The sequence below is a fragment of the Erithacus rubecula genome (genome assembly GCF_903797595.1).
Source record: "Erithacus rubecula genome assembly, contig: SUPER_33_unloc_1, whole genome shotgun sequence".
In the NCBI taxonomy this organism is placed as follows: Eukaryota; Metazoa; Chordata; class Aves; order Passeriformes; family Muscicapidae; genus Erithacus; species Erithacus rubecula.
In genome coordinates, this window is record NW_027636168.1 from 304,295 (window position 1) to 316,961 (window position 12,667).

Genomic DNA, 12,667 nt, shown 5'->3' on the forward strand with positions numbered 1-12,667 from the left:
GGGAAAAATTATCACGGAGTTCTGTTCCCAAAATGTCCCAAACCACCGTTGGAGCCTCAAAATCCCCAAAATTCCATAATACGGTTCTCCACCCATTGCAGGTGGAATTTTTGGGAGAAGACAACCTCAGACTGGGAAAGAAAATGACGAAAAATTCAATTTTTCCTATTCTGGGGCACCAAAACCCCTCACCTGGGCAGGGAAGGACTCATCTGGTGCATCCTGCTCGAGGAGGAGCCACTGTGGGTGTGGAGCTTCCCAAAAACGAGGCTTTTACACCCCAAAATTCCATAATAGAGTTTTCCTCCCATTTCAAGCAGAATTTTGTGGAGGGAGAAACCCCAGATTGGGAAATAAACAGCGAAAAATCCCATTTTTCCCACCCTGTGAAAAATCCCATTTTTCCAACCCCAGGGCACCAAAACCCTTCACCTGGGCAGCAAGAGGGGCAGGGAAGGACTCACCTGGCACGTCCTGCTCGAGGAGGGAGCTCAGGAGGAGCCGCTGAGGGTGTGGAGCTTCCCAAAGGTGCAGCTTTTATATCCCCACGGAAGAGCCGATGACTCCGGATTAAACTCGGTGACCAGAATCTTTCACAACCAGAACCGGCTCCGCTCCCACCTCCTGGACCTCACTCAAAGTCTGGCAGAGATTTCCCTCCTCTCCCAGCTGCGGGGGATTGGTTGTTTTTTCACCGAGGGCACACCCAGGGCTGCTCATCGCAGGGTGATTTGTTAATAATTCCTTAATAATTCATTAATAATTTGCCCTGTCCTCATCCCCGGCAGAGATCCCACAAAATTGGGACTCACATCCACTTGGGAATGAGTTTTAGGGATCTGGGGAGCAGATGGAGGGATCTCCAAAAATCCTGGTGGGATTTGGAATCTCTTCAAAATCTCAGTTTGGAACTGGGTTTTGCTGTTTTCTTTCTCTAATTCCCGTCCCTAAAAGCAGGAATTAAATCTACTTTTTTTTTTTTTTTTTTTTCCCCCAAGAAATGAGGAGGATTTTTCAGGCTCCTTCACTTCCTGATGAAATATCCCTGGTTTATTGCAAATATCCCAGGAATTCCAGCAATTCCTGGTGCTGACCACAACTGGTGTGTCAGGGCTTGGCCACAGGGACAGCAAGTCCCTCAGGCCACTTCCTCTGGATTTTCCAGGCACTCCCGTGATCCCAGGGAGAAATGGAAAAATTCCAGTGACTGACAGGTGATGGATGAGGATGAGGATGCTCCAGAATCAGGTGACTCATGGATCAGAGGAGCTACTTGTGATTCTTGATTTAAACTTTTTTCCATAATTCCCAATTTCAAATTTTTTTCATAATTCCTGATTTAAATCTTACCCATATGTATGATTCCTGATTTAAACCTTTCCTAGACCTCCAAGAGGACACAAAAGTTGCATTCCCAAAGCCTGGATCCCCAAAGGTTTGGAAGAATTTGAGGATCAAACTCCTCATTTCCTGGGAATGTCCCATCCAAGTGTGTTCAGGTGGTTTTTTTCCTCATGATTCCCGACCTTTTCCATGCCCTACGATGTCACAAAAGTGACACCTACAAGGTGGATCTTGGATCCTCACAGATTTGACTTCCTCGGGAGGAATTCGAGGTGCAAATTCCTCATTTTCCTGGGAATTCCTGCTCCAAATATGGAGTGGTTAGCCCCAATCCCTAAAACCTTTTCCACGTCCCCAAGATGTCATGGAAGTGGCACTTCCAAGTCACTCCCGAGACCGAGCCTGGACCTGAAATTCCACAGAGGAATTTGAGGTGCTAATTCCTTCTTTCCCAACTCTTTTTTTTTTTTTTTTATAATTCCTGCTCCTGCTTTGCCTTCCCTGGCTGTGGTTTTTTACCTCCCATATCTGAGGGTGTCACATTTTTGGTGTCACCTTTTGCTGTCACCTCCTGGTGTCGACAGCAAGGGCCACAGACAGGAACCTGCTCCTCACCTCCCCACCTGCACATTAAAAAGGCGATTTGGAAACGGTGCTGGCACACCCCTGAATAAAAATATCTCTCTTTTTATTCTCCAGATTAGATATTCCCCACCCTTCCCATAATGAGGGGGTAGGTGGGGAGCGATTTCAGCATTCCCAGACGTGGAAATGGCGTGGCCAGCATGGAGCCGGAGGTGAAGAAACTCACAGGCACAACCCAGGACACAGTGGGAGGTTTATCTCTGAAATTTGGAGTTATTTTAATGGGTTTGACACCCTCCAGACAACAGGGTCACCTTCAGCTTCAACTTATCCAGAATAAAAGTGTGTCTATATTTATTTAAATTTGTGCCTTCCAGGTGTTCAATTCTTTCTTTATGAATTTAAGCTTTCGTCCACTTAAATTCACCTTTAGAAGGTTTCTAAGATTTGCCTCCAAAATCCCAAACTGTGAAGACCAAGATTAAATTTCTATCAATAATTTCAAGCATCTCCCAGAAAGAATTGACCAGACAATGATTTCCTGGTAGGATTAGAAGGAATTTCTCCCTATTAAAACTATTTTTTCTCACTTCAGGTACAAAACTCTCCCCAAACACCTTTGAAAATGGAAATCAAGGGAGATATTTTGGGGTCTGAAGACGTGGAAATGGGGAGAAGAAAGACAAAAGACAACTGGTGCCATTGATGGTCATTTTTTAATGCTGCACAGAGGATTTACAAGACTGAGAAGACACAAGAGGAGAAGGAGAAGGGGGAAAAGTGTCAACGTCTTCTACCGCCAGCTGCTGCCAGCACTTCCGACGCTAAAATTTATCAAGGAAAAACGCTGGCATGGCAGGAGGAGAAGTGATAACACAGGGAACAATCAGAGAGGAAACGTTTTCCAAGACGAATACAACGATCAGAGCAGGAGAGGCCTTGTTGCGTTGCCGATGGGTCTGCACCATGTTTTCCATCCCGGAACCGCACGGCTCCGGTTTCTCAGCGGCTCAGGATCAGCAGGGGCGTGAGCAGGGCTCCAGGCACACGGTCTCACACTTCTCCACGCACTTGGTGCTGCAAACCTCAGCCTGGCACTGCTCCACGCACTTGGTGACACAGGGCTCGGCGCACTGGGCGGGGCACTGGGCGGGGCAGACGTCCACGCACTGGGGGACGCAGCTGGTGGCACACGGGGTGGCACAGACGTCCACGCACTGCGGGGCACAGCTGGTGGCACACTGGGTGGCACACGGGGTGGCACAGACGTCCACGCACTGCGGGGCACAGCTGGTGGCACACTGGGTGGCACACTGGGTGGCACAAACGTCCACGCACTGCGGGACGCAAACGTCCGCGCACTGCGGGGCGCAGCTGGTGGCGCACTGGGTGGAGCAGACGTCCACGCACTGGGGGACGCAGGTGGCGGCACACTGGGTGGCACAGGGCTCCACGCACTGGGTGGCACACTGGGTGGCACAGGGGGCCTGGCAGACCTCAACGCATTGGGTGGCACAGGGCTCGGGGCACTTGGCGCATTTCTGCAGGCAGATGGAAGGGGGCAGGCAGGGCTGCTTGCGCTGCTCGTAGTAGTAGGACATCCTGGAGAGGTGCTGGGGGAGTGGGAAGAAGCTGGGAAAAAGCTGGGAAAGAGACAAAAAAAATTAGGATATCGGCCCGAGCTCAACGCGGTGTGAGGTCTCACTGGTTTGTGTTCAGCTGAGGAAAAGCTGCCTAAGTTCAGGATTCCTGGATTCTGGAGTTGGTCATCAAGTCCAGCTCTTAGGGAATGGACCCTGCTGGGATCAAATCTGGGAGCTCGGCTTTGCCAGTGCCATGGTCTGGGCTAATCCCAGGGTGTTTATGGAATTCTCTTCCTTTGTTGAGAACCCACCAGGAAGCCTCGAGCTACAAATCCTGAATTTTCTTGGATTGCCCAAAGTCGATCTTGGTAGAAGGCATGACACAAAAATTATTCAGTTCCTTCTGCTCTCAGTTCCATCATCAGGGCTTACCTCTTCCTTATCAGATGCTCACGCCCACCTGGACACATCCCCCACATTGGGAATTCCCAACCACAGAGCTCAGAGACCAACCCCGCCATTATCCCATGGAATCATGGAGTGGTTTGGCTTGGGAAGGATCTCCCAGATCATCTCATTCCAACCCAGACCAAGTTGCTGCAAGACCTGTCCAGCCTGGCCTTGGACACTTCCAGGGAGGGGGAATCCATGGAATCACCTGGGCCAGGGCGTCCCCACCCTCAGTTTTTTCCCAATATTCAACCTAATTTTCACATATTTCAGTGTAAATCCATTCCCCTTTTTCCAGTCTCTGCAGTTCCTGAGGAAAAATTCCTCTCCAGCTTCCCTGGATCTCCTATAGATCCTGGAAAAGACTCTGAGGTCTCCACAGACTGAGAATTCCCAGCTGTCCCATCCTGATGATCCTCCAGATCCTGGGATACCACTGGAATTTTTTTGAAGGGGGATTGATGGGGCTCATCCTTCCATGAGGGAAGGATTGGCCCAGAGGCTGCAGCTCCCATTTCCACCTCATTTCCTGCTCTTGACTTCTCCCAGAGCTCTCCTCCAGCTTTGCCTGCAGGAATCCTCAGCTCCCTCCTTCCGGATAAAACCTCTTCCCACCCATCCCGTTTGAAGTCCCAAGAGCTGCTCCACAGCATCCATTAATTTATTTAATTCCCAGCCTTAATGAGGCAGGAACAAATTAACCAGGAGGGAACAGGAGGGAGCAGGAGAGGCAGCCACATTTTTGGAGGAGGTGACTTCCCCAAACTCCTCCAGGCAGAGCAAACCCTAAATAAAACCCCCAATTCCAGCACAAATCCCAGATGAGAAGCAGAAGAGCGAAGCTCTCCCTGGACCAGGAATGAACTGTCTTTTCCACGAGATATCCTGATAAAAATTCCCTGATAAAGCCCAGCAGGACTTACCGGGTCACCGGTCCTGGCGAGCGACGGAGAAGCCAAAGGAACTGGCGGGAGCCTCCGAATCCAAACCTTTTATACGGCCGGAGTGGCGTCAGCTCCGGAAACGCGGGAGCCCAGGGGGATGGACAGCTGACCACAAACTGCCCCAGCAGGCTCCTCCTCCACATGCTTTGCATGTTTGCTTGCATCCTAATTTTTGGTGGAAGCCCTCTTCCAGGAAAGCAGGTGATGCTGAGCCAGCCCTGCTGGGATCATGCGGTTCCCAACGGGAATGGCGGGGTCATTAAAAAAAAAAAACAAAACAAACCAGCGGGTGCTGAATTAATTGGTTTTCAGAAAGGGATTTAATGTGCTAGGATATTTCCGTGGTCTTATTTTCATAAATGTCAGGTTTTGATACTTGGGGTTTTTCCAACTTGAGATGGCTGTTATTAGGGAAGATGGATAATTAATTGGATTTACTATGAGAAATGCCCTGTCCTAATTCTCATGGGAAGGCACAGCCAATCCTCCAGTGCTCCCACAAAACCTTGAGATCCCTTTTTTCCCCAAAAATTAAATAGTTTAATTCATCCAACCTATTCCTCTCCATGGATTGACACCATCCGTGCTTGGAAATTCCAACAGGGACACAACTCCAGCTCCTTTGAGGAACATTTTAAGGAATATTCAAGGCAGAATAATCCTTATTTTAAAGATTTTTTCTTCCCAGAAAAGTGCAAAAGACTCTGGTTTAATTGAGATTTAGACCCAGGGTACAATTTTTATTAAAGTTTTGCTGATTATTGAAAATCACTATCATAGAGGTGGGAATGTGATCATCACCAAAATGCTAAATAAGGAAAAAAATAAAAAAGCAACCCCAAACCAACCAACCCAGCACGACCAGCACGTCCTGGAGAATTCCAGGCATCGGCACCAGTTCCTTCCCAGAATTCCACCCAGAGCTGACGGATCTCCATGGGTTTTTTGCCACCTCACGGATGGCTCAAATTTTCCACACACTCAGCTCCTCACGTGCAGCTTCTCCCCCCTTTCCGGAGGCTCTGCTGCCCCAGGGGTTTTTCCAGGGATAAATTTGGATTCGTGGAGAGTGGTTTGCTCATTTTTTGCTGTGGGAGGAGAGCACAGCTAGGGTTTGGGAGTTGAGTTTTAAATGAGATTAATCCCTCCTGATTTTTTCCTCCTCAAGCTGACGGGTGTGGAAATATTCCCCCCAGAGCACCTTCCAGCTCTTATCTTCCTGAGGAATATCCCAAATTCCGGTTGGAACAGCTCCTCAGGCTCCAGGCTCACCTCAAAACCATCTCTGAGGACTGGTCCTGCTCCTCCCTTTCTACCCCGAGTTCTTTCACACCCTGTGGTTAACTCTGATTAGCACAAAATTGGGGCCTTCCAAAAGTGGATTATTTCGGGAGACGTAAACGGATCCGCACTCCCGACACGTGGGAACGTCATGGGGTTGGGTGGTTATCCCTAATTGGCACTTATTTGGGAATCTCCATTGCATTTATGGGCAATTGGAGTCATTGGAGCCATCACGTTGGTGTTGGTGAGTCAGGACCCCACAGCGACGTCCTTTGGAGGCTCTGGTGACTCCTCCTGGAGCAGGTCGGGCGTTCTGGAGGGAATTCCATGAGGGAATTCCACGAGGGCAGCACTCCCAGCTCCTAGGCTCTGGTCTCATCTTGTGCTGAATGGCTGAAGATTTTCCAGGATCCCAAAATCACTGAGGTTGGGAAAGATCTTCCAGAGTATCACCAAGTCCAAGCTGTGCCTGATCCCCAGGATTCCAGGAATTCCTTGGACAACTCCAGGGATGGGGATCCAACCCTCCCTGAGCCCCTTGAATGCTTCCCAACCCATTTTCCATGGAAAAATCATCCCAAATATCCAACCCTGGCACAGTTTGAGGCCGTTCCCTCCTGTCCTGTCCCATTGCCTGGGATCACATCCCAAATAGCCCCTGGTAGATCCCAAAATTCCCCTTGATCCCCCTTTTCTTCATGCTGAGCCCCCCCAGCTCCCTCAGGATTTTCTAGACCCTTCTCCAGCTGGTCTAGACTCATTTCCATCCCTGGAGTTCCCATCCCTGGAGTTCCCATTCCTGGCCCCACTCCAGTTCCTCCATGTCCCTTTTCCATGATTGTCCAGAACTGGACACGGGATCCAAACCCAACCCCTCCAACCCTACGCAGGATTCCCATTTTCCCAAGCAAGAAAATTTTTTTCTGTGTTTTTCACTCAATTCTCACGGAAATCAGGGATTCTCCCATTTTCTGGCCCAAACCTTCCACACCTGGTCACAATTAAACCTCCAGGGCTTTCATCAGACCCAACTTTCCCCTCTCCTCATTCCCACAAGGTCCTGGGGAAGGTGGGAGGGTCTGAGCCGGCTCCAGGTGGCTCCGGGAATCCTGGAATTTTTGGGATGCCAGGAGGGTGAGAGAAGAGGACACCAAGCCTCACATGGACATGAGTGGCTCCTTCAGGCCATGCCCGAGGGACAATTTGGGACAATTTGGATCCAGTCATGACATCCTTGGTCCCGGAGGAACCCAAATCCCACCGTTCCAACCTCTTTTCCTGTTTACTGCGGAAGGTGAGCGCTCAGGGAAGAATGACAATTAGCACCTGAGTAATTAAATCTGGGAAGGAGGAACTGGCTGTGGTTAAGGAAAAAAAACAAAAAAACTCCTCACCTCTTTTATCTCTTTGTCTTCTTTGCTTTGATTTTCTCAATTTTTTTTTCAGGAGGAATCTCTAGACTTCCACCAGATTTTTTTTTTTTTAATTTAGAAGATAAAATTGTTTTGATATCTGTGGAAATTTTAGAGCTCAGAGAACTTCACCTGACAGAGGAACCAGGGGGATTCTACAACATTTTCTTCTAGTGAGCAGCGATTTTTAATGTCACAGGTGTGGAATAAACATCCAGGTGGTCACGCCGGAAGAATTCCCGCTGTTTTTTTCTTCCTGGAATTGTTTTTCTGCTCTCTGCTTCTCCAACATGATTTAAATCTGAGTTTTATGGACACGTGAAGGATTAAATACTCTGCCAGAAGGAAAAAATTAATCCAAAAGCCAATTTTTTTTTCCCGCCTTCATTTTATTTCCCAAAAAACCAAAGGATGCGGGAGCAGGAGTGAAGGAAATCTTTGCTTGCCAGGACTTTTAGGGAATTTTAGAGGAGTTTTGGAGCCCAGTGAAACCCCAGAGAAGCTCTGAGGGCAGGTTGTCACCAAGCCCGGGCCTTGGGGCATCTTTGGAGGAGCTCCCAGACGGTCCCACCCCGTCTGCCGCCACCCCCGCTCCTCCCGCCCGCATTCCAACCGGGATTTACTCCACCAAACCCTCCCCAAGCCCAGCTCAACCTCGGGAGTGTCCTGGGACAGTCCTAAGTCCCCGTTCAGGGATTTGGGATCGAGAAGGGAGCAATGAAGGGGATGGAGGAGTAGTTGAAAAATTCAATTTATTTGGGATTTCCAGGGATTTTTGCAGCCCGTGGGAATGAGCTGGGATTTCAGATGTTTATTTGGGATATCAGACATTTATATGGAATTTCAGATGTTAATCTGTGATATCAAACATCTATCTGGGATTTCAGACATTTATTGGGATTTCAGGCCGTTGTCAGGATTGAGGGAAGCGCTGGAGATGTGCCAGGAAATGGGAATTGGGGCAGATTTTGGGAAAAGTTCTTCCCACCAGAATGTGGGATCGCTGACCACACAGAATGATCACAATCCCAAACCCACCAGAGCTCCATGACAACAATCCCAGGGACATGGTGGGATTTTGGGATGTCCTGAGCAGGGCCAGGAGTTGGATTTGATGACCCCTGTGTGTCCCTTCCATCTCAGGGGCATTCCAAATCCCAGTGAGATTTTCCCAAGCAATTTTTTTTTTATAAAAATGGGGATTTTCGGGAAGAATTAAAACGATAAAGGGCGGGCAGTGAAGGAAAGGCGCGAGGCCAATGCCGAAATAATTTCTTTTATTGCTTCATACACAGAAAGGAAAAGGATCAGGGGAGCTCCTCCACCCACACTCCCAGCGCGAGGGGGAACTGCGGAATTCTTTCTCCCAGGGAACAACCCCAGGGGCACAAAATCGCTCGGTTACATCCCGCGAGGAAAGGCGCTTTCTTGAGGTTCAGGACAGCAGGAACGAGGCAGAACGCGAGGAAAAACGAGGAATTACTCTTCCTTCAGAGATTCCACAGGGTATCCTTGGGAGCCCGTCAGCGGAATTTCGGGCAGCAGGACACGGAGCAGCGCTGGCCGCACACCGGGCAGGTCTGGGTGACACAGGTGGTGGCACAGGAATCAGCGCACTTGGTGACAACCTGGACGCCACCACGGCACTGTGAGGTGGCACAGCAGGGAGGGGCACAGCTGGGGACACAGGTGGGCACTCCCTGGCAGCAGGGGTCTTGGCAGGTGGTGACGCATTTGGTGACATCCTGGCAGCAGGGGTCTTGGCACGTGGTGACGCATTTGGTGATGTCCTGGCAGCAGGGATCCACACATCTGGTGGCACATCTGGTGACACAGCAGGGATCTTGGCACGTGGTGACACACTTGGTGATATCCTGACAACAGGGATCCACACATCTGGTGGCACATGTGGTCACCCCCTGGCAACATGGATCAACACATCTGGTGACACAGCAGGGATCTTGGCACGTGGTGACACACTTGGTGACCTCCTTGCAGCAGGGATCAACACATCTGGTGACACATTTGGTGACCTCCTGGCAGCAAGGATCCACACATCTGGTGGTGCACTTGGTCACTCTGCCACAGCAGGGATCCACACACCTGGTGGCACATCTGGTGACACAGCAGGGATCTTGGCATGTGGTGACGCACTTGGTGACATCCTGACAACATGGATCAACACATCTGGTCACACATTTGGTGACCTCTTGGCAACATGGGTCCACGCACGTGGTGACACATTTGGTGACCTCCTGGCAGCAGGGATCTTGACATGTGGTGACACATTTTGTCACCCCCTGGCAGCAAGGATCCACACATCTGGTGGCACATCTGGTGACACAGCAGGGGTCTTGGCACGTGGTGACACACTTGGTGGCCTCCTGGCAGCAGGGATCCACACATGTGGTGACACATTTGGTGACCTCTTTACAGCAGGGATCCTGGCACGTGGTGACACATTTGGTGACATCCTGGCAGCAGGGATCCACACATCTGGTGGCACATCTGGTGACACAGCAGGGATCTTGGCACGTGGTGACACATTTGGTGACCTCTTTACAGCAGGGATCCTGGCACGTGGTGACACATTTGGTGACATCCTGGCAGCAGGGATCCACACATCTGGTTCTGCACTTGGTGACCTCCTTGCAACACGGATCCACACACCTGGTGACACACCTGGTGACCTCCTTGCAGCAGGGATCTTGGCACGTGGTGACACACTTGGTGACCTCCTGACAGCAGGGATCCACACACCTGGTTCTGCACTTGGCGACCTCCTGACAACATGGATCAACACATCTGGTGACACATTTGGTGACCTCCTGACAACACGGGTCCACACACCTGGGGTCACACCTGGCCACAAAACACGGATCTTGGCAGGTGGTGGAGCACTTGGGCACCTTCTTGTAACACGGATCGACACACCTGGAGCTGCACTTGTTCCCCTTCTTGGAGCAGGGATCTGCACATCTGGTGCTGGACTTGCTCCCTTTCCTGCACCACGGGATCACCCACGGGCTGCTCCACTTGGTCACCTTCTTGCAGCAGGGATCGTAACACGGCGTGAGGCCCTTGGTGGCTTTTTTGCCACACGGGTCCACACACGTGGTGACACACTTGGTGACCTCCTGGCAGCAGGGATCTTGGCATGTGGTTACACACTTGGTGACCTCCTGGCAGCAGGGATCTTGGCATGTGGTTACACACGTGGTCACCTCCTTGCAGCAGGGATCTTGGCATGTGGTGACACATTTGGTGACCTCCTTGCAGCAGGGATCCTGGCACGTTGTGACACACTTGGTGACCTCCTGGCAGCAGGGATCCACACATGTCCTGGTGCACTTGGTCACTTCTTTGCAACATGGATCTTGGCACGTGGTGACACATTTGGTCACTTCCTTACAACAGGGATCTTGGCACGTGGTGACACATGTGGTCACCTCTTTGCAGCAGGGATCTTGGCATGTGGTGACACACTTGGTGACCTCCTTGCAGCAGGGATCCACACATGTCCTGGTGCACTTGGTCACTTCTTTGCAACACGGATCTTGGCACGTTGTGACACATTTGGTGACCTCCTGGCAGCACGGGTCCACACATGTCCTGGTGCACTTGGTGACCTCCTTACAACACGGATCCTGACACGTGGTTGTGCACTTGGTGACCTCCTGGCAGCAGGGATCTTGGCACGTTGTGGTGCACTTGGTGACCTCCTTGCAACACGGATCCTGGCACGTGGTGACACACTTGGTCACTTCCTTACAACACGGATCTTGGCACGTTGTGGTGCACTTGGTGACCTCCTGGCAGCACGGATCTTGGCACGTTGTGGTGCACTTGGTGACCTCCTGGCAGCACGGATCTTGGCACGTAGTGACACACTTGGTGACCTCCTGGCAGCACGGATCCTGGCACGTAGTGACACACTTGGTGATCTCCTGGCAGCACGGATCCTGGCATGTTGTGGCGCACTTGGTGACCTCCTGGCAGCACGGATCCTGGCATGTTGTGGCGCACGTGGTGACCTCCTGGCCGCAATCCCGGCGCGTGGTGCTGCACTCGGTGACGCGGCAGCAGCAGCAGCAGCGGGGGTTCCCGCACGTCGTGGTGCACCCGGCCACCCCCTGGCAGCACGAGGGGACACACGAGGTGGCCGCCAGCCCGCAGGCTGCCTGGGCTGCACCCAGACCGCCCAGGTTGACGTAGGTGGTGGTGCCGGGGTAGCAGCAGGGGGTCCCACATTGGGAGAAACCCTGGAAGCTGCTGGTGGTGCCACAAGGATCCAGGCTGGATCTCACCGGGAAGCTCCTCACCAGCACAGCGGGAGGGGGGATGCAGATCTGGCTCAGCGGGCAGCCGGTTGCGCGACGCATTTTTTGGGGGGGAAAGGGGGAGGCTGGAAGCAGGAAAGGGATAAAATTATAAAAGATGTGTGAAAAAAAAATAATTCCAGGTTGTTCTAGACATGAAATTGAATCATCCTTTTTCCCATGCAATCTGGAACTGGGAAAACAGCCAGGAAGTGACTCCACATGAAAGCATTTCAAATTTGTAGCTCTTTTTTAACCGACTTCCTCTCAAAACAGGAAGCAGAAATTATTTGGGCTCCTTTAGGTTTTCTGGGAAGTCTGAAGCCTCCACCTGCCCACACTTCCCCTTAGCTCAGGATGAATCTTCGCCATTGCTTGCCCAATTTCACCCAAAAAAGCCTCGAATCACCCTGTCCTCATCCAGAGGACACCAGGGGAGGCTCTGTGCTGGAAAACCTCCCAAGGGAAGGTTCTGCTTTTCCTACAAAATCTGCCTGGCTCTTCCCACCGTGATTTGATTTTTCCTTCCAGGCACGGCCTTCCCTGGCAGCCTGAGAGGCTCCACTCCTTATCACCCCTCCCACTTCTCCCCTTTGAAGTCCCAACCTGGCCTTTTGATCTCTCCCAACGCCAGCAATTCCCTGGGTGAAACGGCAGCAAAGTCGGCGAGGAGAGAATTTCGTCCTCCTCGATGGAGGAAGAGAAAAACCCACAGCAAATAAACCCCAGAGAAGACGGAATTAAAA

General features: G+C 51.2%; 2 protein-coding genes across 2 annotated transcripts; both read right to left on the reverse strand.

Moving 5' to 3' along the window:
• Positions 1 to 2,945: 2,945 nt before the first annotated feature.
• On the reverse strand, positions 2,946 to 3,530 carry LOC306814006 (uncharacterized protein; the record flags this gene model as incomplete). Its single annotated transcript, XM_079329703.1, has 2 exons — positions 2,946 to 3,219; positions 3,340 to 3,530. 2 exons carry the CDS (start codon positions 3,528 to 3,530, stop codon positions 2,946 to 2,948), a joined length of 465 nt encoding a protein of 154 aa, XP_079185829.1.
• A 5,595-nt stretch (positions 3,531 to 9,125) lies between these two features.
• Positions 9,126 to 11,984, reverse strand: LOC306814007 (uncharacterized protein; the record flags this gene model as incomplete). The annotated part of the gene is made up of 2 exons (XM_079329704.1): positions 9,126 to 9,426; positions 9,757 to 11,984. 2 exons carry the CDS (start codon positions 11,982 to 11,984, stop codon positions 9,126 to 9,128), a joined length of 2,529 nt encoding a protein of 842 aa, XP_079185830.1.
• Between the last annotated feature and the right edge of the window lie 683 nt (positions 11,985 to 12,667).